Source organism: Ambystoma mexicanum, chromosome 7p (genome assembly GCF_040938575.1).
Source record: "Ambystoma mexicanum isolate Mex_15411 chromosome 7p, UKY_AmexF1_1, whole genome shotgun sequence".
In the NCBI taxonomy this organism is placed as follows: domain Eukaryota; kingdom Metazoa; phylum Chordata; class Amphibia; order Caudata; family Ambystomatidae; genus Ambystoma; species Ambystoma mexicanum.
Genome location: NC_090939.1, coordinates 252,189,542 through 252,206,094, shown reverse-complemented (window position 1 = coordinate 252,206,094; position 16,553 = coordinate 252,189,542). Strand labels below are relative to the sequence as shown.

Here is a 16,553-nt window from a genome sequence, read left to right as displayed (position 1 = left end):
CTCTGACGCAGCCACATCTTGGATCAGCTCTTTTCTGGCAAACAGAACCATGAGGGTCTTCTCTCCCCTAGCCGCAGCTGATCCAGCCCACGTCCTGTGCGGAGTTCCACAAGGATATTGTGCATCTCCCACACTTTATAACATGTTTACTAAACCGCTCTTTGACATACATGACTATCTGGGTGTCTCCTACACTAATTATGCGGATGACACCCAGATACTCATCCCTATCACTGGCGATTATGTAACAGATGCTAAAGCACTCAATGCAATCTACACTGTCATCCAGGCCTGGATGGCTCATCATGGGCTTTGCCTTAATGATGAAAAGACGGAATTAATCATTCTTGGCTCTCAATACAAACTCACTAAACTTGACCCCAAATACAATTCCTTTATCATTGACGGGAACAATATCAAAGTCTCCAGCGTCACAAAAACACTTGGAATATATCTAAACTCTACTCTATCCCTCAATCGACAAACCAACGCAGTTGTCTCAGCGTCATCCTATACTTGTAAATTGATTACAGCATGTCGCCCCTTTTTGACAACGGAGAACTGTCTGATTCTGGACAGAACGTCATCATGTCCAAAATCCATTACTGCAACGCCCTCTACCTAGGGACTAGTCAAAGAAACATTGATAAACTCCAGGTCACGCAGAACAACGCCATAAGGGCAGCTCTCAACGTCCCCAGGCGTTCCCACATATCTAACACTAGACGCAACTTGCACTGGCTACCCATCACTCACTGCATATCCCTCAAAGCATTTGTTCTAACACACAAGGCTCAGAACAACGCAGCTCCGGCTTACCCATCCACACGCTTCATACAACACATAGCAACTAGACCATCTCAGGCTCACACTCTGACTATTCCTAGTTTCAAGCTACAGACAGCCGGAGGCTCGAGCTTCCCAGTCCTTGCGGCTAAGCTCTGGAACATCCTACCTAATGCTCTCAGAAACGTTCCTTACATCCATTCCTTCAAAGCTAAAACCAAATTGCGGTTACATGAACGGGATGCCCTAGCCCCCTCTCTATAATCCTTACATCTGTTAATCCCATTACCGATTGCTCATTGTACATAGACTGTTTATACTGTATACTTAGATTTGTTCCTTTCCTCTCTTTCGATGCTCTGAACCTTATGTAAATATGTGTAAAATGTATATTGTATCTATTTGCTGTAACTTGTAACTGCCTCTTAAACATGCGACAAGATGCCCCAGGGCAAGGTGCGCACTACAAATAAAACAAATACAAGTACAAATACAAATAAGGGAGGACCGGTAGTCGCATAGCTACATTATGTGTTACCTCTATGTAGTGATGCCAGAAGGAACAAGGAAAACACATTTGATGCCAAAAACTATGGGCCATAACAGTTATGGAACTGTTAAATATAAATATCAAAGACCAAGATAGTCAATTTGATGAAATCCATTGACCCGATAGCACTTATTTTTAAAACAATATTGAGAACTAACGTGCCCCAAAAGGTTGCAAGCAGTGAATTTGTTTCCCTTGTAGGATACAAGTTAAATAAAGAGGGTGTACACCGTGTTCAGCGAGGTGTGAGAAATAAGGCAAACATTTTGAAGTTTTCATTACCTGATGGTTTGTGAATGACGTGAACTACTATTCTACATATTAATGATGTGGGCTCAACTTTGAGGAGTGTAAAGGGGGCAAGGGAACAAAGCACATTTGGGCACTGAGAGACATTAGGATAGCGAAGAATTGAAAATGGCTATTTGAGATAAAGGCAAGTGATTAGATACTACAGATGTTTGCATGACAATGGTACAAAGATGGATTATGTACAGTGTTTTCTGAACTGTACAATTCAATAAACATGCATTGAAGTAACAATACTTGATGTAGCCCCTATCCAATTCCAGGAAACAGAGGCCCTTCGCATTGAAAGATTGTTTTACCAGAACATCTCAAACACAGTTTAGTGAGTAGGATGACATTAAGACTAGATTACAGAAGGAATTGCTAGGGAAGAGGAGTGGAAACATTATTGAGGCAGTAATGGATGGTACACTGTGTAGTTGTTTGCTTACTATGTCCACATAGTTACACATTTGAAGCACAGGAAGAGAACATGACCATTTCACCACAAAAGTATTTGATTCTGAAGTTCAGATTATAGCCCAAGTCTCTAGATTCTAAGGTCAGCCACATGAGCGCCTATACCACACATCCTCTGCCCGTGTTACAGTGCACCATTTAAATGTTGTTGTCTGTACTGTGCGTAAACTGTAGAAAAGCAAGCACTTGCTTATGAAAGGGCCCAGAATACACTTTGCAAGTTTAAATTCCAACAGGGCTAACTCACTAGACCATGGCAAGTTTGATAAATTCAGGATGATATTACAGTGCTTAGAACCTGTAGGAATGTGGCATGAAGTTCTATATAAAAACATAAAAACATGTTGTCTTTATCATTTGCTCATCTTGCATCCATTGTCCAGAACATGACCTAATTAGCTGTTCTTTGGAGAAACATTGCATAATAAACCTCCTCACTCCCAAAGTAAGAAAGTTCGAACTATGGCTGTTTAATACTAAACAAATGACTGTAACATGACTGTACCCTAAATGGCACTGTGCACAGCCGGAAGCACATCATTGAACTTAACGTAGACAAGGGAATTCATTTAAATGGCAACATTTACAATGACAGATTTTCCTAACTTCAAATGGTGTCAGAGATGTGCAAGTACAAAACAAGTGAGTCAGACAAAACATACATTTCAATATGGCTGGAATGATTTGGAAGTATAGTCACATGAATAGCTACAGATTATACTTCTAAATATTTAAAACATGTTCATTTAACGTTTCAAGGGAAACTGCCTGTGAGAGAAAGCTGTCAATCTGCATACATAGATGCTGTCATACAAACAATTGAGTTTAGGAAGTAAAATGCTTGAAAGAATCATACTGCATGCTCTCCTCAAGCCCTAAAAAAGCACACAGAAAATTGGACTTTCACTTTAAAAAATGCAATGGAAACAAATGGCATGAATTAAGACTGCATTAGTTACAAATATTTATCAGTAAAGTTTGCTTTCACAACCAAAGAATATTTTGCTGAACCCCTGTACATTCTAGAATAAGGATCTCCATGGGCTGTTCATGAAACATAACTCATAATAAAGCACAATAGGATTCTTTCACAGCAATTAGAAACGGATGGCTGTACAACATGCTGCTTCACCACTAGGCGACATCCATGAACCTCTGCTACAAAGTGTTTGCATCCAGGACTCTAGGCTTCAGAGCTGTATGACCTGCTTCTTTCTCACTTCATTCTTCTGCACCATTTCCATAGAAACTTTGGCTTCATACAATGGGACAGGCTCATCCAACTGAGGCCTAATAAAAGAACGACCAATCAAAAAGTTCAGTCTTGAGTGCATAGAACTATTGAAGAATATTCTTTGGACTGATGGACACATTTTTATTTTTGTAAACATTTGCTAAGCATACTGCACAGTTCCACAATGAGAAGAAAAGCAGATAAATCTACAAAAACACCTGTATTATTTTATTTTAATGGTTATTCAGATACTTGATGATTCATCAAAATATCAAAATAGCAGAGGTTACAATTGATTGATTACTGAATGGACAACCATGGTGCCAAAAAGTGGACGAATAACAAATGGTTGGGTGGCATTTAAAAAAAAAAAAACATGTCTATGAATAAAGGGACATAAAGTCCAAAGAATGGGTTGCTTCATTACTGTTTACAACAATAATTGCAATGGGTAGGTATTCATTCAGCACACATTAATAATCGTCACTTTAAAGCATTCTCAATTTGTAAATTAGTACCAAAGCAAATGTCTGCGATTGTTTAAAATCACACCGTCATGTGGAACGAGAACTTTAAATCATTTGTTTGGAGCAGCATTAGTGGATGTCCAATGATTGTTCAAATGCAGTTGTACATGAATTATGGGGATGATGTCAGAAAGCAGCAAGTTCAGAGTTAAGTTTCTTATCATGAGGACCACAAGTAGATCGTTTATCAAAAAGGTTCTCAGGAGTGGCCACCAGGGGGCGTAGAGACAAACATGGTCCCTGCGTAAGCTCCGCTGTCGCGGCCCCATTAAGTGGACTGAGCCCCCACATAACGCCCCCCCACAGAACTAAATTGAGTGGCAGACGTTGGAAGACCCCCTCCTTGACAGAAATCCCGGAGAAATTCAGGGCCAAAATCACCCTGAAAGAGCCACCGAAAAGAATGGGCCCTCCAGACCACCAAACTGAAACTAAAAGGGGCAGCTACACGCGGGAAGTCAAACGCCGGCTGCCAACCCGAACCAGAGACCCTGCAGCGACTCCCACGGTGTATCGACCAGAGGACATACTTGCAGCTAGAAGGGGACGGCACCTCCGCACACGCAGATCCAGACGCCCGGCAATCACTGCCAACTTCGCCTGCAGCGGGAGATTAGCGGAAGCCTCACACAGTCCGAATACCCCCTAGCAAAGAATGTGATCCACCGCGCCCGTGACGCCATCAAGCCACGCGGTGAGTTGGGCACCCCAGCGGATTCCCCCTATCAGTCGGAGGGAGAGCGCCACCGCACACCCCCATTTGCTCCTCCGGTAGCCCATACCCGAAGAGGTGCACCAGCGTGGAAGACACGACCCCTCTGGGGGAAGGGAAGGGGCTGCCTTCTGCACGAATTGAGCCTCCACCACACAGACTCCCCTACGCTCCCCGGACCCTAGCTGAGGCTTCGCCCAACACACCTCCTCTTCAGCATTAACACATAGCTGGGATCATCGCCCACACCGCCCTAACATAGCCACCTGAGGACTTAAAACACTCAGGGAACAAGGGGGAAAAAGAGAGGACAAATCAGCAACACTACGGTCCAGCACTTTGAGCTCACTTGACATTACACGCGTATGCGTATTATGCAGCGATTCCCCATCAGTGCAAACCGCTCCCCAAAACCTTGGACGAAAGTATTTGTACGCCAATCCGGAAGGTACAATCAACTGTGAGTGCCCAGTGCAGGATAAGAACTCCCCCGGAACGGCTCTAACAAAGTCCCACTGCAGTAACCAGACCCTGAAACCAACATTAATAATCCTGCAAACCCCGGCGACAAACGGCTCCCACAGGAGATATATTGCTCGACTAAGACCACCGCCCGAGAACTATATGAGCGGGAGACATAAACTAGCTCTTTTTGCTTACGCCCCCACTCCTCTCACACCCTCCGAACCCATGATGGCGAACAGCACTACCGCAGGAAATTAACTTGCCGCGACAAAAGGAGATATTGCAGAGCCCTGTTGGGGGAAATTAAGAACTTGGGCACTAACATATGAGGCAAGATAGATAAAATCACCCAAAGGCTGGACAACATGGACGACAGACTTGAAGGGGTTGAGAACAGCCAGGCTTCCATCGACACACTAGAGGTGCAACTTGACCAGAGAATGACTGAATTGAAACAGCGAGAAGAGAAGTTCAAACTTAAGCTTGATGACTTGGAAAATAGAGAAAGACGGAACAAGTTACGCATTTTTGGAATCCCGGAAAGCGAAGGAGAAACAGAGGCTGACCTGAAGGAAATGCTCCACGACATCATCAAACTCCTGGTAGCAGACAACGCTGTTGATGAACCTATAGCAGAGCGAATCCACAGAGCCGGTGACCTCCCCAGGAGGACCACTATCAGTTCTTGCCCGATTCCATGCTTCCAAGACAAGGCTCAAATACTCAAAAAGGCCAGTAGAAGCTATACAATTACGCTACGAGGAGCCCAAATTTTAATATACCAGAATCTATCCTCCTTGACACTGGCCCTCAGGAGGATGTGTGGCCCCCTCACAAAGAAACTCTAAGAGAAGAACACCAGATATAGGTGGGGCTACCCCTTCTCACTCACATTCGAATATGAAGGAACCAAGTGCAGGCTGAGATCCGAAAAAGAAATAAAGACATGCATGTCAGACCTCCTCGGCCCCCAGGAAGGAGACGGCAGCCAAGGAGAGACACGAAGAGAAGATTGTGAATGGCGTATTCAAGGCCCCAGGAGAAAGAAAGTGAAGGGCTCACGAAAATACAGGAGTGGTAACCTCTCCCCGGAAGGGGACAACTGAACATAGATGACCCCAGTAAGACAAACCTAATTAATAATGTAAGAAGTGCCCGGAAAAGACATTAACATGTAACCATTCCCATGACTACAATGAGGAAAACCAGGGGGGGATCATGGAAGGGCTCAATCGAAACTGAGATACTACAATTGGCCAAAAGGCGGGACGTAACGGCCCCCACAGGTGGTTTGATGCTAACCCGGTGCAATCAACCAGGTTCGATCAGACGCCACCAACAGGGAACTAGGGGTTGAGGGGGGGAGGGTGAGAGGGGTAAAAAAGGGGAGGGTGGTCAAGGCAACATTTACAGTAACTTGAAACAGTCAGTGCAGTGCACAACTCAAAGCGGATACGCAACACTGGTCATGTAATAAGAGTCGCCTTCCTGGGAAAATGAGCAATGGCTTCAAACACTGGTACAGGAAGAACCCCCCCCTAAGATTAGGGACACTCAATGTAAAAGGGCTGAACTCGCCAACGAAACGCTCACTCGTGGCTAGAGAATTTCATAGATCCAAGATTGACATTCTCCTGTTGCAGGAAACGAAATATATAAAGGGAGAAGAACAACGAATCCTAGGGAAAACGTGTTGGGATAGAATTCTGGGGCTTCGGTCTACTTAGAAAAGGAGGTGTAGGAATTCTTATTAGAAAAGGCATAGGATTTGTACTGACCAAGACATGGTCCGACGTGGAAGGCCGGGCTCTACTAGTAACCGGACACATAGGTAAAGTAAATGTAACAATTGCAACCCTCTACTCCCCAAACACAGGACAATCCAGCTTTCTCACCAAAGTGATTCCTAAAATACTATTGGAAGCCTTGGGCCACATTATCCTAGGTGGCGATTTCAATCAATGGGCAGACCCTGCCAAAGACACAAAGCCAGGCAACCCCGACGCGAAAACAGGGGTGACCAAACAGAGTTGGCAAAGATGATGGAAATATACAACATGAGGGATGTATGGAGAGGCTGCAATCCCGACAAACAAGGCTATACTTTCTACTCAGCCCCCCATAACACATACACACAAATTGATTTTATATACCTATCATGAGAACTTGCGATATAGCAACACACTCAGAGATAACTCCGATCACATGGTCCGACCACGATATGCTGTTTGCTGAAATGCACTGGGTGAATCTACCAAATAAGGGCGGGAAATGGCGATGTAATGAGAGCCTCTGGAAAGATGCAGTCTTCAAGGCAGAAATGGAGACTGAAATTACTGAATTCCTCAAAACAAATAATAATGGCGAAGTATCTAAACAAACGGTATGGGAGGCGGGAAAGGCCACCTGACGAGGAATTCTAATAAGGGAAGGATCATCAAAGAAAAGGGAGCGAAATATTATTGCGCATAGACTACGAACCGAAATCTGCCAATTAGAGGACGATATTAAGAAGGGCACAGGGATTGACCACATGAAAATTGATAAGGCAAAAGAGAAAATAAACAAATAGTAATTATTAGATTCCTGAAGCAAAAATTCTAGGAATAAGGGGACAAGGCAGACGCATTACCCGCCGCCAGGCTCCGAGAGCAAAGAGCCAAGCAAAGAGTTTTAGAAATCACTGAAGAAATCCCCCCCATCCTGCACACTCGCCCCACTATTCTAGAAAGCTTTGCCAATTTTTACGAGACTTCATACTCCTCGGAAACAAACCCTGAACAACCAGAAATAGAGACCTACTTGTCCTCAATCAACATGCCCCAAATACCAAGCTTAGACGCCGAGTTGCTAGAATCCCCCATATCCGAACAGGAAGTCCAGGACGCCATAAAGAGGTTAACCATAGGCAAATCCCCAAGTGAAGACTGCTATACAGCTGGATTCTATAAAACCTTCAATACATTACTAACACCATTCCTAACAGAACTCTTCAATGAAATAATAGAAACCGGGAAACACCTGTGCATTGATCACAGTCATCCCCAAAGACGGAAGAGACCCAACGAAGTGCAGATCATACCGCCCCATCTCCCTGCTCAACCTTGATGCAAACATTTACACAAGAGTTCTGGCCGCAAGGTTGGAAACATTAATCCCACAACTCATACACCCTGACAAAGTCGGGTTCATACTGGGGAGACAGGGGGCGGACACAATGCGTAAGACACTCCACCTTATTCATGCTTCCCAAACCATGCCCAACGACCCAGTCCTCCTTTCCATCGACGCAGAAAAGGCTTTTGACAGGGTGGAATGGGGATTTCTGAAAGCAGTATTACGCAAAGTGGGTATAGGTCCAAGGTTTAGAAAGGCGATACATGCGGTTTACACAGGCCCCAAGGCATCAATATTTGTGAACGGCGAATACTCCAGATGGTTTAATCTAGAGCGTGGCACTCGCCAGGGATGCCCCCTCTCTGCAATCCTTTTCGCACTCTCCCTAGAACTGCTCTCATTGCCTCCCTAGCACAGGCAATGAGAGCAGATCCCATACTAGAGGGTATCCAGCTGGGGACACGGCTGTAGGGGAGGATTGGTCCAAAAGACCCCCCTCGCCTACATCCCCTCCCCCGGTGAGGGCCATGGCTCATCAGGTGTCCCCTCCTTACCACCAGGGCCCAGGTGGTGGATGGCTCACCTGCTGAAGACATTGCCCAAACCTGTTGAATTTAGCTAGGCCTCAGAAACCATTTTGTCTAATAAAGATGGTGTAAACCCGGCGCACCACAGCGCGGCCCCCACCTTTGGAGAGTTTCAATTATCCCTGTGGCCGCAGCTCCCTGGCAGATCCGCTGTGAGCCCATTCCCACAAACAAGACGGACATGAGCTAGTGTAAGATACCAACACTGTAACATTTGACCTTCCGCAGTGTATCGCTGCTCCCAGCATGACCCGGCCAGCAGAGCCTGGGTGGAAAGAGAACTGTAAAATGGCCCTTTGATAAAAGCAAAAGTTGACAAACACTAATGACAAAACTACCTGCGATGGAAGCATTCTCCCCACAAACCTCTTTGACTAAAAAACCTGTAAACTGTACAGATATGGCAAAATGCGTGTTCATATGACATTAGGAATGAAGCACCCACACCACTGCAGTTATGTACAAATAGTAAAAGCGTCCCGGGGGGTTATTTGTTATGTGTGTCATTGAAAAGATTGCACCCCACGGTCCCGCGCCATAACCGAACTAATGCTGCTAGAGTGCAAAGAAAGACAAATGCAACCATATTGAGGGCTCGTGTAAAGGGTGCACGAAGATGCACCCTTCATGTGTGTATGTCCAAGCCCCTTATGTGCCACTACCGTCACCTGTAGTGGCGAGTTGTTTCTATGCACTCCACCAACCTCACTACTACCTCACTTACTGCGAATGTATAAGCATATAACAAAATGTTGTAGTTGTTAAAACATAGTGTACAAGTAATGTGCTCGGACTGGCTATATTTGAGAGGCATTAGCAATGTTAAAATGTGAGCTTTGGAATGACTCAATTAGTTTTGTATATTATTTGAATGTTTATGATACTTTCCCCTAAAATCGGCAACACACGAGGAAGATACCTTTGTGAGCATATGCAAGGCCATTCCCCCTACCTCCCAGCGAAGCCTGCCAGACGAGAAAGCAGAGGCCCGTGCCGCGCGGCTCCACCTCCCCCAACTCGACTGGAGCCGCTTCAAAGATTTGTAGTTCCCTCTGCAGCACCCAAGGCCACGGCCCGCCACCTGTATTATTTACAACCCAGCAGTAAACCTCAGCCTGAAAACACAAATCCAGAGGCGCCCTTTCTTAAGCCCCACGACCCACCGGATCACCTTAGGTTAATGGCCCCTGTAAAATTAAGACACCCAATGTTATGGCAACATTACAGCAACACATTCATAATGACTTCTAACAAGACAGGATGACATGTACCGCCTGTCCCATGCCCTGAGACCCAACCCCACAACCTATGGTACCCGGTCAACAGGACACTGGTAACCATGTACTGATGAATCGCCATCAAACCCCTCTCGAGGTGCATTCCTCCTGTGTTGCATTAACCTGTAGAATAACCTATTGGAAGATTTACTAAAGAAGATAATATTGCAAATGACTGAATGACTGCGGTGTGCATGGCCTAGGGCAAAGAAGTCAGGAAAAGACATTCGTCTCTGACACTGGCCACAGTGGCACAACGACACCGCCCGGATGAACCCAGCTGACCCGCCAGGCCCAGCCCAACCCACGAGGCTGACCAGTGACGTCCTCCAGCCAAGGCCAACCACATCACAGCAGCACCTATAGCTAGTCGTCGCCACCCAATCCCACTGAACTTGTGCCCCCTATAGTATGTAGGTTCTGATGACGTTTTTTGTAAATATATACGCCTGTCTTTGCTATTGTCAGACAGAGCACTCTCGGAGTTTGCAGAGTTCTTTGAATGCCCTATTCTGATTGATAAACTCCCATTTACGCTCACCCGCACTTTGTCTTGGCCTTATTCCCATCCTGGGAGAGTCCATCATTGTCTCTCATTGCGGGGAGGATCGTGCTGGTTGGGGACGCTTGCCTTCAGTGGTGACCCCGAAAGCGTGATTATTATTTTCTCCCAACATATCCCTACCGTCCCCTTTGGCATGAAAATCTCTGGTCGAAAAGGGATATGCACAGTGCGCCGGCTCCGGGAGGCTGCCCGCCAACGGCGACCGGTACGCTCAGAAGTGCGCACTCAACAGAGAGAAGGTACGGGATCCCGGTTGAAAAATCCCCTTTGAGTACCGCTCGCCGGAGCCGGGGCTGACTGTTGAGAGTACGGCAACACTGCCTGGACGGACACAGTTTCGGAGACTCTCGGTTCAAGACGGGCACGTGAGCATTGAGTGCGAGCGACCATAAAGGGAGTATAGGAGGAAATTTAGGACGGGGAACGAGGCGGGGTAAAAAGGGGCACGTTGGATCTACTAAGGACCATTTTAAACTTTCTTTGCTTTTTCTCTGCATATGGCCATTAGGATTAAGAGATGAATAAGAGATAAAAGTGACGGGAACCTAGCTCCGAGAGGGGGTGGAAGGCGGCGTTGCATAGTGCTATCTTGACTAGTACTGGGAATATATGAAGAAGTGGAAAATAAGATAAAGGTGTCTGGTAAAGGAAGACACGGAGAATATATTAGTGATTGCTATTCTTTCTATTTCTTTTCTTTAGGTTTACGGGAAAAATAAAAGAGGGTTGGTACAAAACCAAAGAGATAAACAAAAGAGAATGAGAGTTTTACTGTATATTGGGGAACAAACACATACATATATACATATATCAGAATAAGACGGACAGGGACAGCCGGCTAGGGAGGAAAGGGAGGACAAATTGAACTGTGAATAGAGTGCTACATATGGGTGTGTGAGCATCGTATGTGTCAGGACATAATTTGGTATAATAGTTATGTAAAAGAGGTCAGAAATGTACAGCTATTGAGTGGTCATGGTAAGTGTGACCAGACAACGTCTCATAAAGACAAGAGTAATGTGGTGAGGTGAGTGTGTACCTTTTTGATTTGTGGAGTAACATTGTTGAGATTACTGACGGTTTGCTCTTGTACGTGCCCCCAAAGAGGATAGAATAGAGGCTGTGCACAGCCATTCTTATGGTGTGCAGGTGGAGGGAGAAACACGAAGGTCCCCACGATTGAGTAAGACATAAAATACGCGAACTCACATGGTAATACGTTTATATTGAGATATCGAGATATATAGAGATACATAAGCACCAGGTGGGCACAAAGTATGGGGGCAGAAACACCCTTATCACATATTTGCAAGAACCTACCTGGGTACGCGGAACGGATTAACAAATATCATGACCAATGGATCACAGAGTTGAAGGGCGAGGGGTTGCCTCAGATATGGCCCGAAGGGGGTTCATTTGACAAGAGTGTCCTAGATATGGTAGTCACATGCATTTGTTTGAAATACAAGGGGAAGCAGTTGCATAATAGGAGAGAAATATTAGACCTCTGGAGGCTGTTTGAAGAGATACCGCCGCCTAAGGCAAGGGAATTAGATTCTGATCTACCATCTACCACTGACAATCCACTAATGATACAAAAAGATGATAAGGTATTGCCAGAAGAAGAGCCACCGATAGAGGTAACTAGGTTGTACCCAATACTAAACAAGCCAGTGCCCGCAGAGGGATACAGTGACCCTACTTATGTGCCCCCACCGACAATTACCACAACTCAAGGGCCAACAGCACCCCCTCCATACAAGGGTCATAGGGAGCGAGCTCAGGTGAGCACACCAAGGGTGGACATAGAAAAATTAATAGACGATCTAGAATCAAGGCTCTCTATAGCCAAAGATGAGCTCTCGAGGATAAAAAGCATATGTGAGCGGACGGCACTTAATGCAGCCAGATCAGAGCATGTGTCCAGAGCGCAGAGCGAGAGTAGAACATTTGAAGAAGGGTGGAAAAAAGGCGAGATACTGTTCAGAATACAGGAAGAACCAACACCAATAATTGAACTAGAGGAAAGAGAGGGATGTACTGACAACAAAGAGAGGCCCATAGGAGGCAGGGAGGAGCTCCTATGTGATATAAGGGATGATTTGGAAGAAAGCGAAAGGCTAAGTATGGCAATGGGAGGGGGAAGCGAAGGGTTGGATGGTGCATGCTCAATGAGAACACTGGATGATGAGTGGACGGGGCGATTAAGGAACCGGTTGGGGAAAATGGCATTGTTAGGAAAATCAGGAATGAAGGTGAGTACAGATACGACGATGAAGGGAAAGTTGCAGCTCCCGCTAATACATAGGGGAGGAGGGAGGCTGAATTACATACCCTGGGCTCAGATGGATAAGGCCAATTTACTAAAGTTATTGCCCCCGTTATCAGGAGGGGCGAGCAAGTGGATATATGCCTTTGAGAAACACACAGCCGGGGTACCTCTAGCAATAGGGGACGTGAAAAGCTTGCTAGTATCAGCAGTCGGGGATCAGGCTGACAGAGTATGGGTCAAAGCTGGTTTCCCGGGAGTAACGTTAGACTGCGATCGCCATGATGGTGCCTCTTTCAACACAGTGCGTGCAAGGGTGTGGGATGCTTTGCGGGAAACGTTTCCAGATACACCAGACTTGCAGTCAGTAATGCAATGTACAATGAATGACGGGGAAGATGCTATGGATTACATTTTTCGGGTCCAAGAGATGTGGAGAGCAGAAACGGGCACGCCCTGGTATCAATCGACATCGTTATTTTACTTCATTATAAAGAGGGGGCTCCCAAAAGAGGTGCAAAAGGCGCTCGACAAAATAGCAGGTATTGAATCGAAAGGATGGCTTGAGATTCAGAGCATAATAGTGCACCACTGTAAGCGAATAAAAGAGAGGGAGAAGGAGGTGGCGCAGAGAAGATTGGCAGACGAAGCGAAACTAGTACAAACAAAGTTGGTGAAGGTCGCAGCAGCAGTAGCCGCGCTCCCACACAGCAGGGAGGGAGATGAGGAAGAGGAGGGGCTGGTAGCAATACATGGAAGGATGGCAACTGATTGGGCAGGAGCAGGACAGCGGCAGTGGAACGAGCAGGAGCAGGGTGGAGGTCCGCAGTGGCAAGAGTGGGCCCCTCGAGGGGGACGAGGTGGGTACAGGGGCCGAAGAGGAGGTGGACAAGGGTATGGGGGAATGGGAGGAAATGGATGGCAGGGTCCCAGTGGTGCGCAAGGGAGTTGTTGGAACTGCGGGAGGTGGGGACACTACTCTAGGGAGTGCAGAAGCAGACCAAACAGGGGATTTCCAGAGGTAGAACACTATGGCCATCCCCATCCGGGGAGCCCATATGGTCTCCCAATGGGACAACAACAAAGGAACCCAGGGCAGGGGCACCATGAGCAACAGCAGGGACACCAATACAGAACACAGAATCACCCACAAAACAATGACACTATGCACTACACGCCAGGCAACCCTTTCGCGACAACAGCAAACGGAGCACCAGCCCCCTATAGTGGCGTGTCAGTGGTTTCAGGGAGTGTGTTCAACCAAGGGGGGGCAATGAGACACCCCGTATAGGACAGCCCACAGAGAACACTTGCGTGTCCAGTTCTATCTACCACCTACGATGCAGCAGAGGAACCATTGGTAGGGGCGCAGATAGGAGACAAGCAGTTCATATTCATGGTGGATTTGGGAGCGGAGAAATCATGTATTAGGGAGGGCCGGTTCCCATTATCTAACCGGAAGTTAGAGATGCAGGGGTTCTCTGGGGCTGTAATTGAAGTTCCTTACACAGAAGCATTGGATGTGACGGTAGGGGGTAAAACTGTAAAGACACCCTTACTGAATTATGAACATTCGCCAATAAATTTACTAGGGAGGGACCTTCTTAGCAAACTCAACATGACAATATCATTCACTGAGAGAGGAATAGTGTGTTCAACACCAGGAATATGCCCATTACGTGTAATGCTGGTAGTACAGGCTCACACAACTGCACCGGAAATACGTGGCTTGCCAGTGGACGAGAGAATGTTTATTGAAGGATTAAAGACACTGGCCCTCATAGTTCCTGAGCTGAAAAGTATGGATTGGAGAATACCGGCGGAGTTCCTCTTCCGCCCAATAGTGCACCCTGACATAGCACCAGGATCAGTGGTATCATTAGACTTGCATGCTGTACAGGTGTCTGCAAAAAGGATCTCTGTGATTGGAATGGACATAGACGGATGTGAGTGGCGCACAGTTCTGTGTACCAATGCCAATATTGCCCTGCAAGACTTAACTGATGAAGATCTCTTTTCAGATTTAGAAGGCGAGGGCGAAATAATAATGGAAATAGTAATGCCCTGTGACATTTTGATTCAGGCTAGAGAGATTCCTGTCCAGTTGATGGCAGTGGTGGGAGCACCACCGTCATTTTTCGATGATGACATGAGACTAGTACCAAACAATTTGTGGACAACAGGCCCCCATGACGTAGGGTTGTTGCGTGGAGTACAACCAGTGATAATAAAGCTCAAACAAGGGGCGATTCTACCCAGAGTGAAACAATATCCATTGTCCCGCGAAGCTGAAGGGATAAAAGAGACAATAAATGCACTACTAGCACAAGGGATAATAGTGCCTTCAAACTCCCCATGTAACACATGTATTTACCCGATTAAAAAAGCAAAGGGAGGGGCTTGGCGAATGATCCAGGATTTACGCCCCCTAAATGATGTAATACAGAAAGAGTTCCCTTTGGTCCCGAACCCTGCATCAATATTATGCAGTATCCCAAAAACGGCATCACATTTCACAGTGGTCGATTTGAAAAACGCATTCTTCTCCATCCCCTTGGCAGAAGAAAGCAGATACCTGACAGCATTTACACTAGGGGGAAAGAGATATGAACATTGCAGATTACCACAGGGATACTGTGAGAGCCCGAGCATATTCAACTGCATACTACATGAAGACTTAGGAAACTTATCAGTTGAAAGCAAAATCATTCAGTACGTAGACAATTTACTCGTCTGCGCACAGAATGAAGAGACATGCAGAAAAGATTCGATAACACTCCCGACCCTGTTGGCAAATAAGGGGTACAAAGTAGACAAAGAAAAGCTACAATATTGTCTGACAGAAGTCCTATACTTGGGACAGCTAATATCAAAAGACGGGAAGAGAATAATCCCCGACAGGGTAGAAGCAATAAGATCAGTAAGAGAACCCACAACAGTGAAGGAGATGCAGCAATTCTTGGGAATGTGCAACTATTGTAGAGCATGGATATTAGATTATGCAGCATACACCAGACCCTTACTGCAAGCACTCAGGGAGGCCCAACAAGAGAACAAGAAAATAGAATGGTCAGAAGAAATGAGCGCCTCATTCAAATCGTTAAAAGAGTTGATTTCGAGCGCTCCAGTACTCGCCAATCCTGATTATGAATGCAAATTTTACCTATTCTCACACTGAAAAGGGACACTAATGACAGCTGTACTGACACAAAAGACTTCCCTAGGGCACAAACCATTGGCTTACTATAGTGGCACTTTGGATGCTGTGATGCAAGGACATTTTGCGTGCAAGCAATCACTCGCTGCAGCCGCGTTCGCAATTGAGAAAAGTGCCACAATAGTAATGGGATGCCCTGTAACATTGTTTGTGGAGCATTCATTATTTGCAATACTCGAGAGATCAAAGAGTACACTGACCACACAGCGAGCAACTGCCTATGAAATAATATTGTCCAGCGCCAATATCCATGTGGTACGATGCAGGACAGTGAATCCGGCAACATTCATTACAGAAGCATGCACACTAGAGGACATGCAGGAACACGATTGTGCAACTTACACAGGGGAAAGAGGGAGGACGCAGTGGTGTGCGAGAATGCCCTGAGCGAAGGGGAAGTGTACTTTGTAGACGGGTCAGCATCGATTGACATGGACACAGGAGAAAAACATGTGGGTTTGGCAGTGGTGAGATTAGAA

The 16,553-nt window shown here is 46.0% G+C and overlaps 1 protein-coding gene across 3 annotated transcripts in view; it reads right to left on the bottom strand.

Annotated features, from left to right (window-relative positions):
• Window positions 1–2,550: 2,550 nt before the first annotated feature.
• Window positions 2,551–16,553, bottom strand: part of CRYZL1 (crystallin zeta like 1) — a 653,866-nt gene continuing 639,863 nt past the window's right edge. For all 3 annotated transcript variants that reach the window (XM_069636228.1, XM_069636229.1, XM_069636230.1), the window contains one exon: window positions 2,551–3,394. In XM_069636228.1, coding sequence (XP_069492329.1) covers window positions 3,295–3,394 — 100 coding nt within the window. In that variant the 3' untranslated portion in view covers window positions 2,551–3,294. The remainder of the gene's footprint in view (window positions 3,395–16,553) is intronic.